At 35.7% G+C, this 26,482-nt stretch overlaps 3 protein-coding genes and 2 non-coding genes across 5 annotated transcripts; 3 read left to right on the top strand and 2 right to left on the bottom strand.

Annotated features, from left to right (window-relative positions):
• The first annotated feature begins 351 nt into the window (after positions 1-351).
• LOC111983230 (putative E3 ubiquitin-protein ligase LIN-1) lies at positions 352-7,945 on the top strand. The gene is given in 20 exon segments (XM_065760957.1): positions 352-1,426; positions 1,546-1,606; positions 1,751-2,033; positions 2,036-2,157; positions 2,235-2,308; positions 2,481-3,241; positions 3,639-4,112; positions 4,115-4,151; positions 4,763-4,942; positions 5,028-5,262; positions 5,358-5,667; positions 5,756-5,880; positions 5,970-6,089; positions 6,215-6,346; positions 6,952-7,074; positions 7,168-7,195; positions 7,198-7,277; positions 7,386-7,529; positions 7,638-7,775; positions 7,777-7,945. Coding segments are annotated over 20 exon segments (4,506 nt in total). The 5' UTR covers positions 352-494; the 3' UTR covers positions 7,924-7,945.
• Positions 7,946-9,462: 1,517 nt separating this feature from the next.
• LOC111983236 (small nucleolar RNA Z105) lies at positions 9,463-9,534 on the bottom strand. Its single transcript, XR_002879867.1, has one exon. It is a non-coding gene; the product is annotated as a small nucleolar RNA Z105 (small nucleolar RNA).
• Positions 9,535-9,612: 78 nt separating this feature from the next.
• Positions 9,613-9,714, bottom strand: LOC111983238 (small nucleolar RNA Z161/Z228). The gene has a single exon (XR_002879869.1). It is a non-coding gene; the product is annotated as a small nucleolar RNA Z161/Z228 (small nucleolar RNA).
• A 2,071-nt stretch (positions 9,715-11,785) lies between these two features.
• LOC111983228 (uncharacterized) lies at positions 11,786-20,517 on the top strand. Its single transcript, XM_065760968.1, has 13 exons — positions 11,786-12,015; positions 12,113-12,203; positions 12,284-12,476; positions 12,565-12,655; positions 15,710-15,745; positions 15,874-15,972; positions 16,069-16,199; positions 16,285-16,333; positions 16,413-16,502; positions 18,382-18,435; positions 19,415-19,480; positions 20,063-20,160; positions 20,239-20,517. Exons 1-13 carry the CDS (start codon positions 11,938-11,940, stop codon positions 20,303-20,305), a joined length of 1,143 nt encoding a protein of 380 aa, XP_065617040.1. The 5' UTR covers positions 11,786-11,937; the 3' UTR covers positions 20,306-20,517.
• Positions 20,518-22,114: 1,597 nt separating this feature from the next.
• On the top strand, positions 22,115-25,206 carry LOC112021165 (tubulin beta chain). Its single transcript, XM_024053736.2, has 3 exons — positions 22,115-22,613; positions 23,913-24,182; positions 24,273-25,206. The coding sequence occupies exons 1-3, from the start codon at positions 22,214-22,216 to the stop codon at positions 24,950-24,952; spliced, it is 1,350 nt and encodes a 449-aa protein (XP_023909504.1). The 5' UTR covers positions 22,115-22,213; the 3' UTR covers positions 24,953-25,206.
• The last annotated feature ends 1,276 nt before the right edge of the window (positions 25,207-26,482 follow it).

Below are 26,482 nucleotides of genomic sequence, written 5' to 3'. Positions count from 1 at the left end.
GGAGACTATACTTTAGAGTTGCTCAATATATCTTTCAACCATTAGAATACTGTTAAGCGATTAAATTCACCTTCGTAATAGTTGTAATTTATCATGACATCAGAGTAATAATTTAAGTTTTTGCGACAATTGGCAATTTATCATCAACATAGTCTCCAATAAGGTTTATGAGGTTTTGGTGATGCTAGAATCTGTTAACAGTTTCGTTGTTGAATTGATGAGATATTTTCATTCTTTTCCTCAAGGCTATCACAATCATTTAATGTAGAGCTTTTTTTTACATAAGTGTTTGAGTTTTCTAAATGCCTGAGTTAATCTTAAACATGTGACAAGGATAAAAATATTAAGTTGTCAGTCTCCTTTCCTATACTTTCTTAGCAATCAAGAAAAACCATTTGCAAACTGAGTTTCATGCTTTAGTTGTTCATATATTAAGTTTGGGACTTTTTTTGTCCAGATTGTCCTCACAAGACCAAAAAAAATGAACATTTGCAATGGACCAAAAGGATATGGTTAGGTTATTGGTTACTAGTGTTGAGAATTTCACCCGAGAGCGGTTGATTAATAAAGAACAGAGAACCCAACACAAAGAACAGTGTGCAGAGAGATTGGCAGCTGAAGATGTAAGCTGTGACAAAGACACAGAGGTTCGGTACTCGGATCAAGCAGTTTTAGCAAATTTGGACTGGGGAATTGAAGCCCTTGAAGAACCTATCAACACTTCAAATATGGAAACTAAGCTTGCAAGATTGGAGTATGCAGAGAAGATGTTGCAAGTGCGTGCCTTACTGAATTCTAATCAGAAAACTGCTGGTGTTCCTAATTTCTACCTCTCTGCTTGGGCTCATCTCAACCTTGCATACATGTGGAAATTGCGGAACAATGTTCACAATGCAGCTCTTCATATGCTTGAGATGTTCATCATAGACCCTTTCTTCTCACGGATTGATTTTGCTCCTGAAATTTGGAAAGTCCTGTTTCTTTCACACATGAGCTCCATTGTTGGATGGTATTCAGAGGAAAGGAATAGGCTAGTGATGGAAGTAATTCCTGACTGCGCGGATATGTCCTATACAGCTGATTTGGATCAATACTTCAATGAGTCTTTGATGTTTTCCATGGGGCCAGAACAATTGGAAAAATTGCAGAAGCTAGAGCAGCTTTATGGAGAATCATTGGATGAGAATACACGGCTTTTTGCTAAATACTATAAGGATTGTATGAACTCTGATTCAAACTTGAGCAAGAAGGTGGTTCCAATGTTGCCCATTGCGGAGCCACCAATGACTCCTTTGCATGAAGTCAGCCACTCAATTCCAGATTATGTAAAATTTGGTCCTATCTTGCCTAAGAGTGCTGGGTTTTCCCCAATTATTAAATCTAAGTTCGGTGAAAGAGAAACAAGAGAAACAAGAGAAGCAAGCAGGTGAGTAAAATTCAAATCTTACTAATACACTAATTAAATAACTTGCTATTGATTTATCTGGAGAGAATGATTTGAGGCTCTTATTTACTTACATCTTTTGGTGATTTGGTTCCAAGCAGATTAAATTTAGGTTCTACTGCGTCCCTGAATCTGAAGGAGTCCGCTAGATGGGATACTCAGGTAAATATGGAAATTAGAGCAGTAAAATTCACAATGCCATGAGGAAGCTTAATTTTGGGTTTATATCCATATGTTTTAAAGTTCTCTACTTGGGCTTTTTAGTTTTGGAATAACATCAAGCTGCATTCTTGCTTCCTATGCCAGGAGGGGTTGCTTGATGAGAATGAAGATCAAGATGAGAATTACTCTGAATATGAGCCTGATGATTGTTATGTGGATTCTCATTCTGATTATATACCTAGCAAAAGGGCATCTCCTAGTGGCATGAAGATGGCTGAGGAAAAGAAAACTGGGCCTAAAGCACAGACATCTAAAATGAAGAACCAATTACATTCTACTACATTCTTTTCTCCTATGGATTCCCCTACATCTCCTTCTCCAACTATTTTATCTCCAAAACCAGATGTGCAATTTAAAAAGAAAACCCTGCTGTGTTACGCTTTTTATCCTGCCATATCCCAGATTCATCTGTTTCCACCTCATTGCCTTCATCTCCACCCGTGAGGAATGATCACAGCTTCAACTCAGCAGACTCTGATGGTGAAGTCATAGTAGGTTTCAGATTGAAGATGTACTTTTATCCAATTTTTTGAACAGTGCTAATTAACTCTTTGCAATGTAGGGAAAGCTGAAATTTCGCAGAAAAATCAATAGCAGAACACGGAGTTTTGACAGTGAGAATAGCCAAGTATTAGAAAATAGGTATCATCACTTTGTTTCCTTTTTATCATTATTTTGGGAATTCTCTAGTATTTGTACTTTTCTTTTAGCTTTGAAAATCGACCAGCATCTCTCCTACAAGGCTTGATTAAAGACATTATCATTCTATGATTTCTGTCCCCTTAAAATATTTAAATTCCTTTGCACTATGCAGTACTATTCAAGAAGTTGACGAGGGAAGCCAGAGCTACATCTCTCTCCCAATGTCTGAGAAGCTGACTACTCGAACAAGACCACCTAAGGATTTTGTTTGCCCCATCAGAAGCCAGATATTTTTTGACCCTGTTACCCTTGAAACAGGCCAGACATATGAAAGAAAAGCAATCCAAGAATGGCTTGAAAGAGGAAATGTAACATGCCCCATTACACGGCAACCTCTCTCTGCCAGTGTACTGCCCAAAACAAACTATGTTTTGAAGAGACTAATATCATCTTGGAAAGAACAGTATCCTGATCTTGCTCAAGAATTTTCATACTCCGAAACACCGAGAGATTCATTTAGATCCTCCACAAAAGAAATCCGCTTGGCCTCCACTCTATACAAAACAAGTGATATATCCTGTGATAAGAGCATAGATGACTATCTTAACTATAGGAAGAAAAGATTTATGCGTGCAGCAGTATCTACGTCACCTACCAGTGTAATATCCCAAGCAGCAGTAGAAGCAATTATCAATAATTTAAAACCCTATGGTTCTTGTCTCTCTACTTCAGACAGCTTACAAGAATGTGAAGCAGCTGTGTTGGCAATAGCCAGATTATGGAAGGAATCAAAGGCTGATCCTGGGGTTCAGTCTTTTTTATCCAATCCAACAATTGTAAACGGGTTTGTGGAAATACTGTCAGCTTCTCTGAGCAGAGAAGTTCTCAGAACATCAATTTACATACTCTCAGAGCTAGTATTTGCAGATGAAGGTGTTGGGAATACTCTAACAAGTCAAAACAAGTGATATATCCTGTGATAAGAGCATAGATGACTATCTTAACTATAGGAAGAAAAGATTTGTGCGTGCAGTAGTATCTACATCACCTACCAGTGTAACATCCTAAGCAGCAGTAGAAGCAATTATCAATAATTTAAAACCCTATGGTTCTTGTCTCTCTACTTCAGACAGCTTACAAGAATGTGAAGCACCTGTGTTGGCAATAGCCAGATTATCGAAGGAATCAAAGGCTGATCCTGGGGTTAAGTCTTTTTTATCCAATCCAACAATTGTAAACGGGTTTGTGGAAATACTGTCAGCTTCTCTGAGCAGAGAAGTTCTCAGAACATCAATTTACATACTCTCAGAGCTAGTATTTGCAGATGAAGGTGTTGGGAATACTCTAACAAGTGTAGAATCTGATTTTGATTGCCTGGCTGCTCTGCTAAAGAATGGGCTATCTGAGGCTGCTGTTCTTATATACCAGCTGACCCCAGCATTTGCTCAGCTTTCAGCTCATGACCTTGAATCCTCCCTTTTCCTGACAATTCTTAACAAATCTGAAGATTTAGATGATATTCAGTTTGTAATGGAGCCCAAGGATGCTGCCATAGCATTGCTTGAGCAGATTCTAATGGGAGGGGATGAATGCAGCAGGTCCCTCGGTGCCTTGAGTGTTATTTCTGCAAATGGAATTCCAGCCTTGGTCAGGTGTTTGGATAGGTTGGAAGGAAGGAGATCCATTGTTTCCGTACTTTTATGTTGCATGCAAGCTGAAAAAGGTTGCCGGAGCTTGATAGCAAATAGAATTGAATTGTCACCTGTTCTAGAATAATTTCATGCTGGAAATGGTAGTGTAAAAGACGTGTAGATTTTCTCTCAGAGCTCGTTCAGTTACACAGGTACACTTTGCATGTTAAATCTTCACTTCTCATTTATGATAAATCTGAAGACTGAAGTACACAATTTCTCTTACTTTGCAAATCCTTCTAATAATTATAGCTACCAAATTTTGAAATAACAAAACTAAACTCAAAACCTTTGAACTTGATTTCATGTTAACCTAAGAAAGACAAATCTCAAAACCTCTGTGTGTGTGTGTGTCTGGGGTCATTCATTCCAAATAGATGTTTATGCACGTAAAGAATTTTGATAGCAACTACATTGCAATTGCATTGATCAAATTAAAGTTGCTATTGTACCTTTCCCCATAAGAAGGTAAAAGTAAGGTCTTACGTTCAAGAATCATTAAGTGCATAACTAACTGAAATAAAAACAAAGTTGCAATAGTACCTAGATACAGTAGTTTCACCAGGAGTTATTTGGAGTTAGGTTCTAAAATGATTCCAATCATACTCCTAAATAGTTCAGTGTATTAGACACTGCACACAAATTTACATGCGTGCTTCTTTTTATGGAGCACATGCACCTTTTGATTTATTTTTCCTTTTCCTTGCTCAGTACCCTGCCTAACACCCTCAATGAAGATTCTATTCTTTCTATGCTGTCACAGGAGGACATTCTGCAACCAGATCTTGCAGATAATTAAAGATGAAGGAGCATTTAGTACCATGCACACCTTTCTTGTGTATCTTCAAATGGCTCCTGCAAAGCAGCAACTGGCCATTGCTGCACTTCTTCTTCAGTTTGATCTCTTGGTTTGCCTTGACTCTCTGAAATCAACATTAATGGTGTAAAATTTTTAAATAATGTTCCTAACATACACCACTATAACATCTAACTATAAATTCCACTGATTATTGCTTTTCCAGGTTGAGCCATGGGGAAGAAGCTATAGATATATTAATTGAAGCACTCAGGAGAAAGGAATTTTATGATTCTCAAATGATGGCTCTAGATGCTTTAATATCTCTATCTGGGCGTCTAACTTCCTCAGGGAAGTCCTATGCCAAAGCCTGGTTACTCAAGATTGCGGGGTTTGATCAACCTTACAAGGCCCTGATGAAGGCAGAACAGCTGAGAAAAGATGACAATGATTTGATGGAAACAATGGTTTGTATATGTCTGGTTTTTGGTTTGTCATAGAGCATATTACTCATTATATTCAACCTTGTATCTATCCTGAATCTTATATACTCACTATATAGGAAGAGGAAGAGAAAGCTGCAAGCTCTTGGGAGAGAAGGGTAGCTTTTGTACTTTGCAGTCATGAGAATGGCTCAATTTTCAAAGCCTTGGAGGAATGTCTCAAGAGTGATTCCTTAGAAATGGCAAGGTCATGCCTTGTCCTTGCTACATGGCTCACGTACATGCTTTCTACTCTTCCTCATACTGGTGTAAGAGATGCTGCTCGCAAGTCCTTGCTTGATGAATTTATAAATGTCCTCCAATCATCCAAGAACCTAGAGGAAAAGATTTTAGTGACCCTTGCTATGAAAACTTTTATCAGTGATCCATGTAAGTACAATGCATCAGAGGTAACGCTTACACAGAAAGTTTTCATGTCTCTTCAAATAAAAATTAACACAAAACTCTCTAAATTTAGCTGCACTTGAAGCACTGGGGGTTTATGCTAAATGCATCTACAGAACTTTAAGAAAGCTTAAGGGGAATTCATTGGTGGTCAGAGATATAATGGAAGCCTTGATGAATTTACCTTCTGTAGATGCAGTAAGTGGCATGGAGAAGCATTCATGTCCTTGATTTAAAATAATATAGACAATTAGATAACTAAATCCTACTAATGTTGTGTTTTTTAGACAGAGTTATGGAGTTGTTCTGAAATGGTTGAGTTAGATTCAAGCGCAAATGTTGAGGTTCTGTCTTTGCTTCATCTAAATGGTCGACTTTTAAGCAGCCATTCTGATGGAACCATAAAGGTTTGCACCTAAACAGAACATATTCAATCTTTTCATACCTGCTCAAGGATACATGCACAACTGCAATTATGTGGGGTTGTTTATTTCCTTCTGCAACAGCTAAGGCCATAATATCTTTCTTGTAGGTGTGGGATGTTGGAAAAAGGTTACCAAGGTTGGTTCAAGAAGTTCGTGAGCATACAAAGGCTATCACATGCCTTTATGTACCATCTTCAGGTGACAAACTATATAGTGGTTCCTTTGACAAAACAATTCGGGTAAGCCATCACAAGTTTTCTTTTTTAAGAAAAATCAGTCTTGCATGCTTGTTTTGGATATTTTTAGTTAAAATGGGAATATGGTGGAACATTATTCACACACCAATGACCTCTATTACATAGGAAAGAAGTAGCTCAGAAATTGGAACTGATAATGATAGCCTTCAAATAATCAATTACCCTTTGGTAAGAAAATTATACAATACTCCAAGTCCAAGAGTATAATAATTTCATACTTTCTCATCTCATATGAATAATGTGTCCCACTATGAATCTAAGTTAACTGACACTTCTTAGAGTTTTTAATGGAGACTTTTGGAGTTTGAATCCACCCTTGCCCACTTAGTATGCATAAAAAACATATATAAGAGCTTCTTATCTTCTTTGTTTCAATTGATTTTGTTCTTGGTACTACACATTTTTTTCATAATAAATGACATTAGTGACTAGATGATTCCAACAAAATGGTGAAGGCAAAAAACCACATGTTCCCATGTTTTATGTATTAGACAAATGCTAAACAAACTTTCATGCAAAATATAGCTACATGTTTGCTGTGTTTACTAAATTTCACTACAATTGTTTTATGTATTTCTTGACTACAGGTCTGGTCAATTAAACCTGAGGAAATTCACTGTATTCAAGTTCATGATGTGAAAGAGGCAGTATACGACTTGACAGCCAATTCTAAAGTGGCATGCTATATTTCTCATGGAACTGGGGTCAAGGCAAGTGCTAAGTATAAGTATTTTGTTTAAACAGCTAGGACAGATATGCAGCCCATAAAAAAAAGAGCTTTGCTGACATTTGTGTTATCACAGGTGTATAACTGGTCTGGGACTCCAAAGCATATAATTTCAACAAATATGTGAAATGCCTTGCCATGACTGGGGACAAACTATATTGCGGTTGTTCTAGTTACAGTATCCAGGTAAACTTCACAAAATCACAAAACATCGCGGTCACGAAACACATCAATGTTAGATAACAGTCACAGAAGCTTATTAATAATTTGAAAGAAAAAAAATATATGTGGCAGGAAGTTGATTTGTGCAATTACACAACAAACACATTCTACTCTGGTACAAGAAAATTGTTAGGAAAACAAGTCATACATTCCTTGCATGTTCATAAAGACCTCCTCTTTGCTGGTGGGTCTTTAGTTGATGCTATAGCTGGAAAGGTATGCAACTCTCACATAATTGTTATTATCAAGCATAATTAGCAACGACGGTTTGGTAGCAGAACTGATATTGAGCCTTTTTTTTTTTGCATGTTTTGCATATGGAAGGTGTTTTTGCTTTCCACCAAGGCAGTAATTGGATCATTCCCAACAGGATTTGATATCCAAAACATAGCCATCAACAGTGACTTCATTTATACAGCCACAAAATGTGGGTTCATTGAGGTTTGGGTGAAAGAAAAAGTTAGAAAAAGTTGCTTCTATCAAAATGGCTGGTGGTGGACATGCAAAAATTACATCATTAACATCAGATATAAATGAATTAATGCTTTTTGCTGCTTCCTCTGATGGCAGAATCCAGGCTAGTGCACGAAACCATAAACTAACAAAATAATGGAAGACTCAGATTTTTGTGGTCATCACTCATTTCTGCTTTCAATTGTGGTTGCAGGTTTGGGCTCTAGACTAGGCTTGCGGTAAAGATGAGCGTAGACTATGTTCCTCTTGTAAATTAAATGTTCATAACTTCTCTTTCTTTTTCCACACCTAGTATGTTTAAGAATTCATTTATGTCGAATTCAAGATTGTGGAAAAGAGAAAGAGGAACACTGTTAATGCAACCTATGTAAACTATTTTCTGTACAATTTGCTATACAGGAATGCCCATATAGACACAAAGTTGATCTAGGAAGATCCTTGATTGGGCTAAAATAAAAGACAATTAATGAGTCCTTGATTTTAGTCTCTGTTAAGGATATTATCCTAAATATAACAAATACATGATAAATACTATATATGCGATATACAAACAAGTAATATCTCCACTCAAAGTCAAGGCGACATAGAAAAGTCATCTTAAGGTTTGAGACAAGTCAAGAGTCTTGTAATTCAATGAAAACCTCCTATCACTTTCAAGAGAGACATTTAAGATTCAAATTCTATAGTCCCATTATTTCTATCAAATTTTCAAAAAAAAATATATATATTGGAGAAGTAACTATTAAACACCAATTTTTTTTTTTAAAGAAGATAAAATAGATTTACCATAGATATGCAATAAACCAAATCAACCAAAGCAATTCTTATGTGGTAATTTCTTCGACGAACTCATTGTTTACCACAAAGCCAGAACATCTGGCACTTTGTCATTGGATGTAAAACCTTTTCATCATGTCACTACTTTGCCTCCAAGCTATAATCGAGTGATGTAAATCAATAAAATTATCTTAGATTGTGACTAGGAGATGAAGCATTGTATCTATCTTGTGTGTTGAAACGATGTATTAAATATTCTAATAATGCAATATATTCATTCATTTTTTTGATCTTGATTCTTTTCCTAAAACAGATTTTCGTATGCACTGGATTCTTCTTTGCTTGATTTAGATTTAAAAATCTCACATAATAATAGCTAATATCTGTCAATGTTTACTTTTCTTTTTTAATGAATCTGTTAATGTCAGTCTACTTAGAATTTTGGTTATTGTTGTTTTTAATTCAAATGGGTTAAATTAAAAACTAAATGGGAATCAATTAAAGTTTATAAACAATTACTTCCAAGTAGTAATGGGCTAATAGTAATACCACTCGGTATTATCTTGGCTCTCTGCTTCCTCTATGGGATTTACTTTACTAACTTGATATTTGAACTTGAGAGCTCCCTTGTTCCAATTAGCGGACTTCTTTATAAACAAGTAAAGAGGCACTCAGAATGAAAAGGACTTTATGCTTGATTATTGAGAATTTCATAGATTTTCAATCTCACACTTTTAAAATATTCCTCACAGTGCCTCATTATTTATATACATAAATGTATAAAACACTGACTTAAATCCAAAAAAATAAATAAAAAAATAAAAATAAAAAAACCTAAAATAAATAAAAGATTGATGAAGGTTGAGATTTTCGAAATCTCATGAGGGAGGCAAACAATTCAGAATGAGTAGGAGGATATATATCCTGTCATGAATTTAATCGGACGATGATCAATTCATCATCATTGTGCCCCACTCATAATTATAAATAAAAAAACAAACGATTATATAAAGAGAAAAAGTAACAAGGGAAGAAAACACAGAGAAGAAACCATCAGAAGTATTGGATTATTGCATCAACTCCGACACTTTAAAAAAGTGTCTCAGACGACCGTCGTGAGAATTTTAAATCCAAATTCATCACTTGATTTCACTAATTCATACAAAAAACACACTAAAAAATAAAGCGAGAGTAAGAGAAAGGGAACGACTGCTTCTGATGAGAGATCTAATTGTTTGGAGGCACAAAGCGATCTCTATTTAAAGGGCACGGGCTTCGTCATTAGGGTTTCTATAATTTATTTGACGATTCTACCCCTCCTCAATCGGGAAAGAATTAGGTTGTTAAGTATCCACTAAAGCCCACTTCAAGATAAAAAGCCCGGCCCATTATTTGAACTAAACAGCAGATACGACGCCGTTTTCCAAACAAAAACAGGCGAGCTGAATTGCAATGTTGCAAGATGTCATCCTCGTTTGGATTTTACCTAAAATTTTATTTCATTTGCATTAACAGCCACTTCATTAATATATATATTTTTTTCATTGAGTGCCACATCTATTTAGTTTGTCCATTATTTATGTAGCCTAACAAAAAAATTAAATAATTTGCATAATAAAAATGACTGATATTATTTTATTAGATAAACTAAACATACATAATAAGTAATGTTATTAAACTTAGCCTGATTTAGCCAGTTGGATCGGTAACTTGGTGATCCAGCACATAGATTGGTTTGGGTTATCAATTGGATTAGATGTTTACAAGATCTGGTAAAATTCTACAAGTAACAAGTTTGTGAATTGTGCAAAATTACATCGATAGGTCAATCCTATTGACTTTTTTATTGTTTAATGTGTGATAATACGGTAATTTAAATAAGAGAAAACCTAAAGAAATATAAAAAATAAAAATAAAAGAACCGTTCTCTCACTTCTCTACCAATTCACACTACTCTACCCATCACTTTTCATAGTTTTGGTTCCCAAACATGCAACTTTACATCAATTTTTTGCTATGAATATATCACTTTTTAGTTTCATGTAGTTGTTTAAACCTTCTCTCTTCTTTTGTTTACATTTTTTTTTGGGTTATATTTTTTATTGCTTTAAGTTTAAGTCTTTAACTTTTTTTTTCTCTTCTTTTTATCTACGCCATTTGAGATTTGCTTTTTTTAATTTTATTTTAATATGCATAATTTAAAGACATGTAATAAAATTTTACTTAGCAAAATTTTTGTTGTACTCTTATAACATTGGTTAATTATGCTTGTGAATTTTATAGAATTTTTAATGATAAACCTTGATTTTGAATTATAATAGCAAGTTTAATTTAGGCATATGCCTTTTTTATGGGTTAATTTACATATATTAAGTTATGATTTCTCAAAATTTATATATATTTAATTTTTAAATTTTTTTTATTTGATCCTATAGTTGGGAATGACAATTTTGCCTTGCCCCTCCCCGCATAGGTGGTCGGGCTGGGATGGGGCAAGATTTTAACCTCACACCATAGGACGGGGTGGGAATGGGGATAAGTTTAGACTTTTTAGATCCACCCAACCTCGCCCTCCCCATCCCCACCCCCACCCCGCCCCATGTTGCTAAAGGGTTATAATTGTAAAATTTTCATACCCTAAAATCCTATTATTTAATAAATATATCAATATTAGATTATTTTATTCTATCCAATATGGTTTTTACTTTATTTTGTTATGTGTTATACTATGAGTTTTTTTTTTTTTTTTTTTTTTTTTGTGATTGTCTTGTTAAACATTTGGATATATTATTCAAATTTTTATAAAAATTGATTTGATTTGATGGGATAAATTTAGTTATAATTTCAATTATATTTTTATTAATAAAATAGGTTTCATTAAAAAAATTGTACTAGTTGTAGGAAAAATTAATAAAAAGTAAAGTTTTACGGAGTGGGGCAGGGTCCCAAGGGGCGGGAATGGAGTGAAAAATTGTTCAACGTTAAGTGGGACGAGGCAAAGATGGGGCAAGACAAAACTATGCGAGGTGGGAATAAAAACCTCATTTTTCGGCCCCACCTCGTCTCATTGCCATTCCTACCTATGGTTCGACCATTGATCTACTAGTTAAAATAGAACTTTTAAAATTCAAATTTTAAAACATTAAGCTGTAAAATTTTAAAACTCCCAAACATTAAAGCCTAAAATTCAAACAGCTCAAATTTTAAGGGTGAAATTTGTAATTTAGTCAAAAATAAACAAATCTCAACGGCGGCGTTTCGCCATATATCCGATTTAACCGCTTATCGCTGCCGTGATCGATTGCCAAAGGCCCAAAAAGCCCAAAACCCCTCTCTTTCTTTCTCTCTCTCTGTCTCTCTCTGGGTGGCGACAATGGCTTCCGATGGAGTTCCTCCTATAATCGCTGCTCAGCTCAACTACCTTCTCTCTCACTTTCCCCTTAGTGTTAAGGTAACACTCTTCATCTTTCCCTTCCATTTTCTCAAAAAAAAAAAAAAACAAAAAACAAAAAACCTGGATCATAGAAATTCATTTTATTCCTTTGCAGATTGAACATTTGTGGTCCGGTAGCAAGTTCTCCTCTGGAGTCATTGACCGCTTCACAATAGTCATTCCCTATTGCCTTGACTTCATAAAATGTCAGTGAGATCTGATACTTCCAAGTACTTCACTATTTTCTTCTTCTTAACCTAAATTTAGATTTTGGTTGTACTCGTAGGGGATTTTATATACAATTCAGAGTCTCCAATTTCTGCTCCGGATGTTATATTTGGGGCCGAAGATGAAAATTTTCTTTCATTTCTGGCAAGGAATGATGGAGTTGAAGGTAATGCAAATTCAGCGAAGAATTGTTTATCTGATTGGAATGGCAAGGACCCTACGCGGCTTATGGTTCTTCTTCAACAGCTTAGGTCTGTGATTTCTGTGATTTTTTGAGAGTTCATGTGGTTTAGCTAGTTAGATTGAAATTTGAAATGTAATTTTTTTTTGGTTTTATAGGGATCAATATATGAATTATCAGAGAAAGCGTGTTGATGAAGTCGATGATGATAGGTTGAAATTTGAAGTTAGCACTATTGCGTTTAGGGAGGTAATGTACAGTTTTGATTTGGATGCTATAGATATGAGAAATAATGTTAATAGTTTTGATGGGGAAAATATGATATGTATGCATAATTGATTCTAAATTTGTGATGAATGTTATGGGATTATTGCGGTTGTACTTCACGGGCTGGAATTAGTGGTTTACTTCTTCTTTTTTTTAGGTGGTAATATTTTGAGTTCATTATTAAAGATCTATGCTTGTGTTTCTGACTTTGAGTAGGAAGCATAGGTGATTGCTTGCAATTGCGTTTTATATTTATGTTTTGAATGTGAAAACTTGAAGGCATCCTTTTCTGCCTTTTTCAAGGTGGATATGGTGTAAATAAGTCATTTTAGATTGGGTAATGAGAATGGGTGTTGAAGAGGAAAATTGTGAGCAGTGGCTTCATTTGTAACTTGACATATGATACGGCAGTGGTGTTGTGGTCAAGAACAGGGAAGGAGCCAAGGGTAATTATTTTTTTGTAATTGTGATGCTATAAATGTACACGGAATCAGTTATTTATTGAACACATAAGCTAAAGTCTGGGTCATTGTCTTTCTGATTACCAGAGTGACAGTTAAGTTCACATTAATAGGGTCTATTCTTCTCTCTCTTCATGCTCTCTGAGTGGATGTTCAAAAATATGAAAATGAAGAAATAGGATTGTTGGGAATCATGGACTGGTCATGAAGGCTTGGCATGTGACCTTTCTGCTTGCTACATGGAGTTTTGTGTGTGTGTGTGTGTGTGTGTGTGTGTGTGGAGGGGGGTGGGGGTGGGGGTGTTGTGTGGAAATACTAAAAGGAAAAATAAAATAAAATAAAATAGGGGGGCTTTTCGGTATAAGATGGGAGAGTGACACCAATCATGTGAATTGGACCTTGTCTATATTAGTGAACCATGCTGATGTTGCTTCTCTTTCCATAGAAAGCTGAAAAAAGGTTAACTTATGAACAATATTTTTTAACATGTGGTCTGGAACTTATTTCTATTTCTTTAATAAGATACTTTCTTACTATTCTGGCAGTGGATGCAACTATTTTTTAGCCATGTGAGGGTTCTTTATTAATCTCTTTGTTAATTGTGTTAAAGTAATTTGTAATTAACAAATTTCTGCTTCTTCTTTTTTCTCCCCCATAATTTGATTTTTAACAACATCAAAGCCTTAGTCCCAAATGTTATGTGATTGGCTTATGGATTCTCAACATACTAATTGGGATTGTTCAAATGTTACCTTCTCCGTCATTTTGTCCTATTCAAAAGCATACTCTCTCTTTTCATTTCTTCCACTTGAGTGAAATCATTCTTCCTCACTAGTACATTAATCAATCTCTTTTGCATATGACCAAATTGTCTCAAGTGACTCTCTTTCTTTTCATCAATGGTAGCTGCCCTTATATTTATCTTAGTCTAAACCATTCACATGTATTCTTTTCCATCAATTATCCTATCCAAAATCATCCTCTCACACCTCCTTTTTTTTCCTACTACTTCTACTAGTGTTTTTTAGTTCTTCCCTAACTCTTTTCACTCTCAAGACTTACATCAAATCACTCTTCTACATTGGTACTTTAACCACTCTCCTTTGCACTTGACCAAACCATCTCAAGTGATTCTCCCTTATCTTTTCATCAATGGGAGTGATCCCATCTTTAATTGAAGTCATTCATTTGTATTTTTCCTTGTATTTCTACTTGTCCATTTTAGCATTTTCATTTTAGCTGCACTCATTTTTTGAAAATGTTTTTTCGTAGTAGCTCATCATTTGGTACCATATGGCATGACTGGTCTTATAGAGGTCTTGTAAAACTTTTCCTTTAACTTAATAGATATTCTATGATCACACGATACTCAAGATGCCCTTCTCCATTTCATCCACAATGCTTGTATACTATGGTTCACATTATCTTCAATCTCAAGCTCTCAACATTCTTGTGAATTGTTAATCCAAAATATCAAAGGTATTTACTTTTTGGTATCCCTGTACATAGGGGTTTTTAGTAACAAGATAAATGAAGATGGAACTATAAAACTACACTCCATGTACTTTGTTTTAGACTTACTAGACCCAAAACTTTTAGATTCTAAAGTTTCCCTCTAGATTTACAAGTTGGCATTGACTTCATGTCTTGTTCATTCACTAAAGCTATATTGCCAGCAAAAAGAAAAAAACACCATGGGACTTTATCTTGAATCGATCTAGTAAGTTCATCCATAACCAATTCAAATCAATATAGACTTTAAAGCTGAACGCAAACCTATCATTAATGCCACACGTATTCTCATACATATCATTAGTCAACTTGATATACTTTAGCTTAGCATAATTTAGAGCAACTCCTTTTTTTTTCTAAAACCTACTACATAACTTCCCTAGGTACTCTAGCATATGCTTTTCTTTTTTATATCAATTAAAACCATAGGGAAATCTTTATAGGCTTCTTCCATGTTTTGCCATTAAATGTCTAAGTAAGAAATTGCTTCCATGGTAGACTATCCTGGCATAAAACCAAATTTAGTATCTGATATTGTTGTTCCATGTAATGACCCAAGGAAAAGAGCTAGCCACATCTGTGCTGTACCTCAAAAGGACTTGTCTAGTCACAATTGAGGCTCCTCATATTTGTAAATAAAACCCAGATCTACCCAGGATATGCTTGATGTGGGACACGACACGCACCCACACAACACACGCTCATTCAATATGCAGTCAATCTGGGGTGTCACAGATTCATAAGTTTAATTTCACAATAATTTGGACAGTTTTGAATATCCCCAATAATTTGATTTCTTTTGTTTTATTTTTATGGTTTCTAATGATATTATTTTTTGTTTGCGTGATTAGCATATCTATATTTGTGTGTTCCCATTCCATTTTATTGACTTCAATGGCACAAAATTTAAAAGTTTGATGGGCTCAGTTAAGTTCTTCTATGTGTGCTGTCTTCATTTAGTCACCAATTTTTACTGTTTAAACCCCATTGTTCTATAGATTATGTCTTGAATGGAAAATTCAGCACTTGGAATTTTGCCTTAACGCCCATTACTATCCTACAGGGAATTGAAATGCATTTGAGTTCTGGTGCTGAAAAGGTATTAATTTTAAGAACATGTTCACATTTTTTCTAATTTAGTCTATGAGCTGATCCATAGTGATTTTAAATACTTCTTATAGCTTTTTATTATATTTGTGGTTTTTATGCCTTTGACTTTTAGCGTAGCCAGAGGAGGTGAAGTTTGCAGTGCCTCTTACAGAAATGAACATTGATAAGATGGTGCACGGGTGCCCTTGGAGACATTCACCAAAGATATACTTGCAGGTTTTATTTTTCTTTCATTTTATCCTTATCTTTTTCTTGGCTCTTAATGTTTTTCTTCAGCATCTTGAGCTTTTGTCTTCTTTTTGATTGATGAAGGTTATCTACCCTGTTGGGAGGAAATATGTATCTGCTTCTTCAGCACCTCGTCTGAAATTACTATCTACCTCTGACTTGAAGTCTATCTTTTCTATTGAAGATTTCAAACTTCCTCCATGGTTGGATGGAATGTATGTTATCATATCATTCTGCCCTCATACAAGGATGTGTGTCAACATATCATAATGTTCATAGTTTTTTTTTCCTCCTCCATAGGTGCATGGCAGAATATCTTCCCCATCTGGAAGAATCTCTTGAGAAACAGGTCAGCTGCATAGTCTTCATCTAGTGAGATAGTTTGCACTTAAAGCATGAATTCATCATATAGTTGTTTTTTATTGAAGATCTTGGAGGCAGTTTCACTTATTGATGTTAGAAGGCGCTTTATTGAGTCATTAGCCCCTCTGTTCGGAAGGCCGTTAGAAGCTGATCCGGTATGCATACCAGGCGTTATAATGTTTTGCAAAATTGTTTGAACCGTTAAGACTTATTAGTTGGTTATCATTACTTGTTCATTCACTAAAGCTATATTGCCAGCAAAAAGAAAAAAACACCATGGGACTTTATCTTGAATCGATCTAGTAAGTTCATCCATAACCAATTCAAATCAATATAGACTTTAAAGCTGAACGCAAACCTATCATTAATGCCACACATATTCTCATACATATCATTAGTCAACTTGATATACTTTAGCTTAACATAATTTAGAGGAACTCCTTTTTTTTCTAAAACCTACTACATAACTTCCCTAGGTACTCTAGCATATGCTTTTCTTTTTTATATCAATTAAAACCATAGGGAAATCTTTATAGGCTTCTTCCATGTTTTGCCATTAAATGTCTAAGTAAGAAATTGCTTCCATGGTAGACTATCCTGGCATAAAACCAAATTTAGCATTTGATATTGTTGTTCCATGTAATGACCCAAGGAAAAGAGCTAGCCACATCTGTGCTATACCTTAAAAGGACTTGTCTAGTCACAATTGAGGCTCCTCATATTTGTAAATAAAACCCAGATCTACCCAGGATATGCTTGATGTGGGACACGACACGCACCCACACAACACACGCTCATTCAATATCCAATCAATCTGGGGTGTCACAGATTCATAAGTTTAATTTCACAATAATTTGGACAGTTTTGAATATCCCCGATAATTTGATTTCTTTTGTTTTATTTTATGGTTTCTAATGATATTATTTTTTGTTTGCGTGATTATCATATCTATATTTGTGTGTTCCCATTCCATTTTATTGACTTCAATGGCACAAAATTTAAAAGTTTGATGGGCTCGGTTAAGTTCTTCTATATGTGCTGTCTTCATTTAGTCACCAATTTTTACTGTTTAAACCCCATTGTTCTATAGATTATGTCTTGAATGGAAAATTCAGCACTTGGAATTTTGCCTTAACACCCATTACTATCCTACAGGGAATTGAAATGCATTTGAGTTCTGGTGCTGAAAAGGTATTAATTTTAAGAACATGTTCACATTTTTTCTAATTTATTCTATGAGCTGATCCATAGTGATTTTAAATACTTCTTATAGCTTTTTATTATATTTGTGGTTTTTATGCCTTTGACTTTTAGCGTAGCCAGAGGAGGTGAAGTTTGCAGTGCCTCTTACAGAAATGAACATTGATAAGATGGTGCACGGGTGCCCTTGGAGACATTCACCAAAGATATACTTGCAGGTTTTATTTTTCTTTCATTTTATCCTTATCTTTTTCTTGGCTCTTAATGTTTTTCTTCAGCATCTTGAGCTTTTGTCTTCTTTTTGATTGATGAAGGTTATCTACCCTGTTGGGAGGAAATATGTATCTGCTTCTTCAGCACCTCGTCTGAAATTACTATCTACCTCTGACTTGAAGTCTATCTTTTCTATTGAAGATTTCAAACTTCCTCCATGGTTGGATGGAATGTATGTTATCATATCATTCTGCCTTCATACAAGGATGTGTGTCAACATATCATCATGTTCATAGTTTTTTTTTCCTCCTCCATAGGTGCATGGCAGAATATCTTCCCCATCTGGAAGAATCTCTTGAGAAACAGGTCAGCTGCATAGTCTTCATCTAGTGAGATAGTTTGCACTTAAAGCATGAATTCGTCATATAGTTGTTTTTTATTGAAGATCTTGGAGGCAGTTTCACTTATTGATGTTAGAAGGCGCTTTATTGAGTCATTAGCCCCTCTGTTCGGAAGGCCGTTAGAAGCTGATCCGGTATGCATACCAGGCGTTATAATGTTTTGCAAAATTGTTTGAACCGTTAAGACTTATTAGTTGGTTATCATTACTCTTCTTGACAGATCTTTTGCAGAAAGGCAACATTTCTTGCTGGCTCTGGGGCATTTACATTCCTGGTATGATATGATTTCCTCATTTTATGCTTATATTATCCCATTGAGCCTTGAGGCCACACTGCGTGGCAAGGAGTTGATAAATGAATTATCCAAATTTTTTACCATAATAATTGCAAACTTCATGACTGGTGCAATAGGTTGTGTGTAGTTTCATACACTAGATCTTCAGTTGAAATAAGGTCAAGTTTTGCAAAACAAGTTGACCACACTTTTAGCCTAGGGGGAAATGCAGAAAGACAAAGATTAAGTTACAGAATATGTTTAGCATTACCTTGTAGAAAATTATTGGATGGTGTTCTCCATTTGCCTGTGTCGTATCTGCCTTGTTTCTAGTCATTTTTTGGCCATCCGTTTTACCCAAAAAAAACAAAAGGTACTCTATTTGCACTTAGCAACTAGTTGTTTTCCTAATTTTCTTTAGTTATTGCAATGGACTTTCAGTAAATTTCAATCCATTTATATTTTTGAGATTTTGAGTCTGTACTGTTGTATACTCAACAATTGTTGACATTTTGGAAATATTTTTTTAATGGCTTATGAATTGTATTTAAACTGTCTTTCCTGTCCTCATTCTTCATAGATATGTGAGAAGCATGTGGCTATTGTTGGACTATGACACTATCATCTGTATTAGGGCACTAGGCAGACAAATATTTTTTGCAAATTCAGTGGTGTTAAACCTATTTTCTAACACAGTGAAAGGATTCATATCACTTAAATGAATGATAGTAATTTTAGACTCCTCTATGACTAGGGTATCATCTTATTTAAGCATGAATTGGATTGTCAGAAAACATCTAGTCTTGTAGTGGTTGCAAACTCTTGTATTGGTATACAATTCTTTATTTTCTATTGTGGGTATTTTTATTTTCAAAGGGTTTTGGTATGAAACTTGTTTTATTTGCTGTGATGATCGATTCTATAGATTAACTTTTGTTATTTGCACGTGAACAAACTCCTCAAAGTCCTATTACTGTAGGTTCACTTCAGCATTTCAACTCAGTTTCCAAAGCAGCAACCAGGTTTGATGCTTCAAAGTTCTCAGGTATAAGTTTTTCCCCTAATACAGCCATACATTTTAATGTAGCTATAAGAATGTGCCCAGCCATACATCTTATCCAATTACATTGCCTGTTAGTGGAATTGTAAAACCCCAAGTGCTGAATTATGCCACCTGTATGATTTCATAAACATTTGAATGGTATATGGTTTGGTGGTATCTTCATTAGCCCTACCGGCTTCTTTGTTGTTCATAGCAATAGGTAATTCCTATTTGCAACATATGTGTTTGTGAGCTCTATCTCAAATGACACGCTCTCCCCTTTGTAGAAGGCACAGTTGTAAAATTTAATACAGGGAGAAGTGTCTTGACTTTTAAATCATGCACTTTCACATTTTGATTCTGTTGTTTTTCCATTTAGATTGCTGTGCAAATAATATCAATAAGCTATTGAGTTTATCCAAAACAAAAGATTGATAAACTTTATAAGGAATCACTGGGCCTTTAAAGCTTAAAGAATGTATTAGGCCAATGTGTATCTGTATTGTTAGAGAAGGCTTTTCATCGGTGACCAATTAATGGTCTTCAAATCATCTCACTGATTAGCTTATGTCAATGTAATTGTAGCATATGAACTCCCATGGTGTACCAGCCAAGTCACCTCTTATTACTGAGTATCCATGGAGTCCAAGATGGGAAACATCAGTAATGGCTGAGAAAATCTTGTGAGTTATTTCGATTACTTTTGGTTCTAGCATTTGCTTTTCCATGCATAATTTTGCTGACATGAATAATTTTTTTAGTGAGTTTCTGGTGGACGAGGCTTTGAACTTCAAGAGGTACTGCAACGAGGCTCAATTACAACACTAGTGTGTTGTTACTGTTCTTAAAGCTCACTATCACTCTATTTGTGTAAAGTTTCTCCGTTGATATTCTTGTTTAATATGATCGTATATTAAAGTTGTTGATGCTTATGTATAAGTTACTTCCAGTGCATGATGACCTGATTGTTTCTTTAGCTTGTTGAGGACCAAATTTAATGTGCCTTGCTTACAATGGAATGCCTATTAAAGTTAATGTCAGTGATGGAATCTAGAATAAGAATCTAAATTTCAGAGTTTTCTTGTGATTACTGTGATCTGTCTGATGCTATGAACCAATAGAAAATGCTGACATAAAAGAAAACCCAATCTTCATGGCTGGAACTAAATAATTAACCCTTCTGGCAGTAGGTTGTTGAGATTCCTTGATAAGTGAGTTCTTAATTCTCACATGATTCTTGCAAAGCATTGGGTTTTTAAGCAGCAAATGGAGATTAATAATTTCTTGAAACATAAATTCATTGCGTAAAACAGAGAAGCTTAGGCTAACTGAAGACAGAACTGCCCAGTACTGGTTGTATCTGCAATGAGTAAATTTTGGATTTGAATGGGATTCTAGCTTATCTGCAAGCTGGTATTTCTAGCAGTAGCTGCTTGCAATTGAGAGCTTGCGCGAAGGAATAGGCAATCATGTTTTGCAATGCCAATAATTGAGATCCAGCAATTGTTCAAGAATGCATTTAAAACAAACAAACAAACAAACACCGGCAGGAGATCCACATGTAGTGTTTTTATTATTTTTATTTTCCCTTTTTTATTAATATATATTATGGAAATTCTATATAAAATAATCAACCTTTGGAAATAAATTTAAAACAGTACCAAAAAAAAAAATGGTAGGTGTTTACATTGTTGTCAATACGTTCTTGTATTCGAATGAAATGGTTGGACCTCTCATTGTCCAATAAACAATATGTGGCAGTCTTAAATCACAATCAATAGTTTTAATACCTCAAAAGTCTCAAACCATCTCGATCGGTACTATTCGCATTGCCGGTTTCAAACTGTTTCAGTCGGCTATTGAATACTATTAGATAGCTATGTCATGTTAAACAAAATTAATTGAATGAAAGTGCTAATTTTGTAAACTCTAAGAAAACTAATTTTAAGTTATCACTTGGTGGATTGAAAGTACAGACTGATTTGAAATTCTATCCTTGAATACATCACAATTTTCATACCAATAAGACAACTAAGACGTTTACCCTTGAGTATTGACATTTTGGGTAATGTCTAATTTTTTGGTGAATGGTGATTTTGGGTGATTACCTTTTAACCATATTCAGTTTACACAAATTGCTCTCACTCTCAGACTAATTGTAATAAAGAGTAATTCTAGAACCACATAACCGAACTAGAAGCATTACATTTACAAAATTTTTACAATATTTTCACTAACAAATACTAAATTATTAATAACAACTCACAACTTAAAATTAGTTGTGAAAATATTAGCTGCATGTCATTTTCCTAACCGAACGGCAAACAATATCCGATTCAGTAGCAGTAACAAAAAGTGACACACCGAATTCAATGGAAGAACAGGTTAAAAACGGTGGGACCCAGTCTTTTAACGTGCGCGCGAGACCCAAAACAAGCAAAGGAGAAAAAGACGGTTAGTTGGGAAGTTCGTACACTGTGGCTGTCACTCACAGTCACACACCCACACACAAAACCCATACAACCGATTTCAGGGAAGTTTTAACCCACTTCAAAAAAATAAAATAAATATAAATATCCCGCTCTCTCTCTCACATTATTACCATCCTAACCTCCGAATATCTCTCTCTTTCTTTCTTCTTCAATATATTAATACACACCACACCCACTCTTTTTCTCTCACAGCCTCTTCCTCCACTCAATTTTCAACTGCCAAACCCTAAATTTTCTTCCAACAATGAGAGAGATCCTTCACATTCAAGGAGGCCAATGCGGCAACCAAATCGGCTCCAAGTTCTGGGAGGTTATCTGCGACGAGCACGGCATCGATCCCACGGGTCGGTACAAGGGAGACGGGTCGTCGGATCTTCAACTGGAGCGAATCAATGTGTACTACAACGAGGCCTCCGGCGGTCGCTACGTGCCCCGGGCGGTTCTCATGGATCTCGAACCCGGAACCATGGACAGCATCAGATCCGGCCCGTTTGGACAGATCTTCCGCCCCGATAACTTCGTTTTCGGACAGTCCGGCGCCGGAAACAACTGGGCCAAAGGTCATTACACTGAGGGAGCTGAGTTGATCGACTCCGTTCTCGACGTTGTTCGTAAAGAGGCCGAGAACTGTGATTGCTTGCAAGGTTTTCATTCTCTCTCTCTCACTTCGCTTCAATTTTCACATATGTAAATAGAAATTTGTAGATCCTCTAATAAGTAATTACTACATAAATTCTGATAATGCTAGAAATGGTAATGAAGGATGAGAGTGATATTGCTTTGTCCTTTTTTGTTTTCTCACTTTGTTTTTATGCTTCAATGTGCTTGCTATATGAATTCATATACATATGTGTGTGTTCTTGAAATTAAGAAGTGTTCTTGAAATTAAGAAGAAGAAGGAAAAAAAGGTCACTGTGGATCTGATAGTCAATGCTTTATTGTTTAGCATTATTGTGGTAACTGTTCGATTTGCTTAGTTTTGTACTAATTTATGATTGATGATGATGATGAGGCTTAGTTGTTAGGTGGCCTGCTTTTTTGTCTGGCGTGGAGAACATTACTTTTTGGTGGTTTGTATAATCCAATAGGAAGATCTATTACTATTTTTGTTTTGATTGCTATCAATGATTGTGATGGCCTAATTAGATTTTTTATGCCGGCCGACATTGCTTAATTAGCTTTTTTTTTTTTTTTTTTTTTTATTACAGAAGCAGTAAATTTATTAGCCTCGTGGGTCCTTGTTTACAATGAAAAGGAGGAATCACATAATTAGGATTATGGGATGTTAGCAATGGTAAAAGGAACATAAAGTGAAATTATAACATCTGCTTTATTTACTGGGATGCACATACACAGTCATACACCCACCTTTATTGACGAAATGAATTAAAGTGCATCTGGATCTACATTTGAGTTAGTACATAGAAAAAGGATTTTGAGATGACAAAAGTAATAATTGTGTTTGATTGTTACTGTTTTGAACATTAACGATTCATAATTAGTGATAATTATGTCTCTTGTCGGCGAATAATAGCCTCTTAGAATTGTGTATTTTACAAGACACCCTTATATGCAGTGAACATCTTTCAATCAAGATGACACTGTGCATTATACCTTTTGAGTATAATGTCCGATGATAGCAACAAACTATAATATTTTCTGCAAATTTACAAAGCATGACAAACTTCAAGCTTTAGAGCCAAAGATGTAATCATAGCAAATTTGAGTTGTAACCTTGGATAGATTTTATTTTTATTGTATCCATAACCTTAAGGAGTAGCATTTGGTTGGTGATCACGCTCATGAAGCAGAGGTCACTAGTTTGAATCTCTTTCCCTGCTTAAGAAAAAAGACAAGCTCATTGGCTGGTAAATGGTGTTAATGTTAGACGCTGTATACTAAATTTGCTGGTTAAACTTAACTGTTGTTTTTATTTTGGCCAGGTTTCCAGGTTTGTCACTCACTTGGAGGAGGTACAGGGTCTGGCATGGGAACCCTTCTGATATCAAAGATTAGAGAAGAGTACCCAGATAGGATGATGCTTACATTTTCTGTTTTCCCATCTCCAAAGGTCTCTGATACTGTTGTGGAGCCATACAATGCCACCCTCTCAGTTCACCAGTTGGTGGAGAATGCTGATGAGTGCATGGTTCTTGATAATGAAGCACTTTATGACATTTGCTTCAGGACACTAAAGCTCAGCACTCCAAGCTGTAAGTATCAAATTGATTTTTGGATTCAGTGCCAATATTAAGCACTACCACAGTATTTAAGCTTTCCTTTTTGTACCTCTGGCTTTGTAGTTGGTGACCTTAACCATTTGATCTCTGCAACTATGAGTGGGGTAACATGTTGTCTGAGGTTCCCTGGCCAGCTGAACTCTGACCTTCGGAAGCTTGCTGTTAATCTGATCCCCTTCCCACGTCTTCACTTTTTCATGGTGGGTTTTGCACCACTCACCTCTCGTGGATCCCAGCAGTACATCTCCCTCACTGTCCCAGAGCTGACTCAACAAATGTGGGATTCCAAGAACATGATGTGTGCTGCTGACCCCCGTCATGGCCGCTACCTGACTGCTTCAGCAATGTTCAGGGGAAAGATGAGCACCAAAGAGGTCGATGAACAGATGATCAATGTGCAGAACAAGAATTCATCATACTTTGTGGAGTGGATTCCTAATAACGTGAAGTCAAGTGTGTGTGATATTCCACCAATGGGTCTGAAAATGGCATCCACTTTTATTGGTAACTCCACATCAATCCAGGAGATGTTCAGAAGGGTGAGTGAGCAATTCACTGCTATGTTCCGCCGCAAGGCTTTCTTGCATTGGTATACAGGTGAAGGGATGGACGAGATGGAGTTCACAGAGGCTGAGAGCAACATGAATGATTTGGTGGCTGAGTACCAGCAGTACCAGGATGCAACAGCTGATGATGAGGGTGAGTATGAGGAGGAAGGGTTAGAAGAAAATTATGAGGATTAAAAAGTGAAACAACTGTGGCAAGTACCTTATAAGCAGAATGAGTTTTGATGTGATCAGCTCCCTCTTTACCCGCTGATCTACTACTGGTGTGGCTATCAATGTTTCTCCTTTTTGTTAATTGTTTTGTTTCTCTATCCATGTTCACCCTTTGTCATTACTCAATTGTTTGAGTTCGTATTGTATGATGATATATTGATATTGTTGGTTGGTTTTTTCAAGTGTATCAATAAAAATTGTCATATTGCCAAACTCCATTTATAGTGGCCAGTTCGTGATTCTTTTTTATCCTTAGAAATGCACTCCATAGTGTCCAGTATGAGGTGAACCAGAAACAAAATGGAAGGAGTATAGTCCATAAAAACATTTTGTAGTCAGTACTCAGTAGGTGCCTGTAGTTTTGCCATTGTTCAGACATAAGATTGAAAAATTAGGAATTTCAAAAAAGTTTTTTGATATACTGGATGCTAGGAAGTATCTACTTTAATCAACATGATAAACTGTCATTGCTTGACCATATGTGCATGAGTATAGACAGGGATGACATGGGGTTAAACTATGAGTATATACACTTGGGCTAAACAAGATCTAAGTCTTCCTATTCAGTTATTAGATCAAAGCGGTTCTAAATGTTGGGCAGGCTGGGCAACCACTCCAAGAGAAAAGGACATTTGATCAGGCAACAATTTTGTCAGTGAATACAACAAGGCAGCCTTCTACACCAGTAACACCACACACCTGTAGGATATATTGTTGAGGGGTTGCTGTATAAACCTGTTTCATAAGATGATTTTTGAATTATCACGCCAAACAGCCAACCCTTTTATAAGTCTTAAGACTCTAAACTGCCAGGGAAGGCCCAGAATAGCATCAAAGCCCATATATATTTTAGCCTGGCAAGGATTTGAATTCTTGACCACAAACATCTGGCGTTGAACGGTCTCAATTTGGGTTTACAACTGAAAATGGACAAAGCAACTAAAAAGAAGACTAAAAAAACAAACTAGTATCATGAGTGCTTGAGCCGATGGATGCACCTATGGCCTATGTAGCAATTGCAAATCAATGAACTATAAACAACACCAGGAGCTACCTTAAAAATTGCCAGGAAAAAAAATGGTAAGCAAATGAGTTATAAAATGGGTTTCAGACATCCAAGGAAGGATTGAGCAGCACAAGCTCTCAAGCCAGGCAAAGGCGAAAGTTCTCAGATGGACATTGCGAATGTTTTGAGACACTCAAACAGGCCTTTGGATTTGTCGTAATCGGCATCAATATTGCAAATGTACCAAATGTTGTATTTATCCTCTTTGTTTTTTGGCCCATAATAGGATGGACCAATATTACGAACAAGAGGAAGCCTCTACTTTCACCCTTCATAAAATAGCAATTGGCTCGTTGAATTGTTGTATCTCTATCTCTCTTCATCGAGTGTTGGAACAGATAGTAGTTCTTCTCCTCTCACACAAGCGAGCACTTTTCTCTTGCGCAGCCACTATTGTTTGACAAATCAAGGGTTCTTTTTTAAAATTT

Source organism: Quercus suber, unplaced genomic scaffold (assembly GCF_002906115.3).
Source record: "Quercus suber isolate HL8 unplaced genomic scaffold, Cork oak 2.0 scaffold_389, whole genome shotgun sequence".
NCBI classification, from domain to species: domain Eukaryota; kingdom Viridiplantae; phylum Streptophyta; class Magnoliopsida; order Fagales; family Fagaceae; genus Quercus; species Quercus suber.
Note: the sequence above shows the minus strand (reverse complement) of the source record. Positions and strands in the feature narration are given on the sequence as shown.

Coding starts and splice junctions, on each gene's coding strand:
- LOC112021165 (XM_024053736.2), top strand. CDS start 22,214: ATGAGAGAGATCCTTCACATTCAAGGAGGCCAATGCGGCAACCAAATC. Junction 22,614..23,912: donor GAACTGTGATTGCTTGCAAG/GTTTTCATTCTC, acceptor TATTTTGGCCAG/GTTTCCAGGTTTGTCACTCA. Junction 24,183..24,272: donor AAAGCTCAGCACTCCAAGCT/GTAAGTATCAAA, acceptor CTGGCTTTGTAG/TTGGTGACCTTAACCATTTG.
- LOC111983228 (XM_065760968.1), top strand. CDS start 11,938: ATGGCTTCCGATGGAGTTCCTCCTATAATCGCTGCTCAGCTCAACTAC. Junction 16,503..18,381: donor GGCCGTTAGAAGCTGATCCG/GTATGCATACCA, acceptor TCTTCTTGACAG/ATCTTTTGCAGAAAGGCAAC. Junction 18,436..19,414: donor CTGGGGCATTTACATTCCTG/GTATGATATGAT, acceptor CTATTACTGTAG/GTTCACTTCAGCATTTCAAC.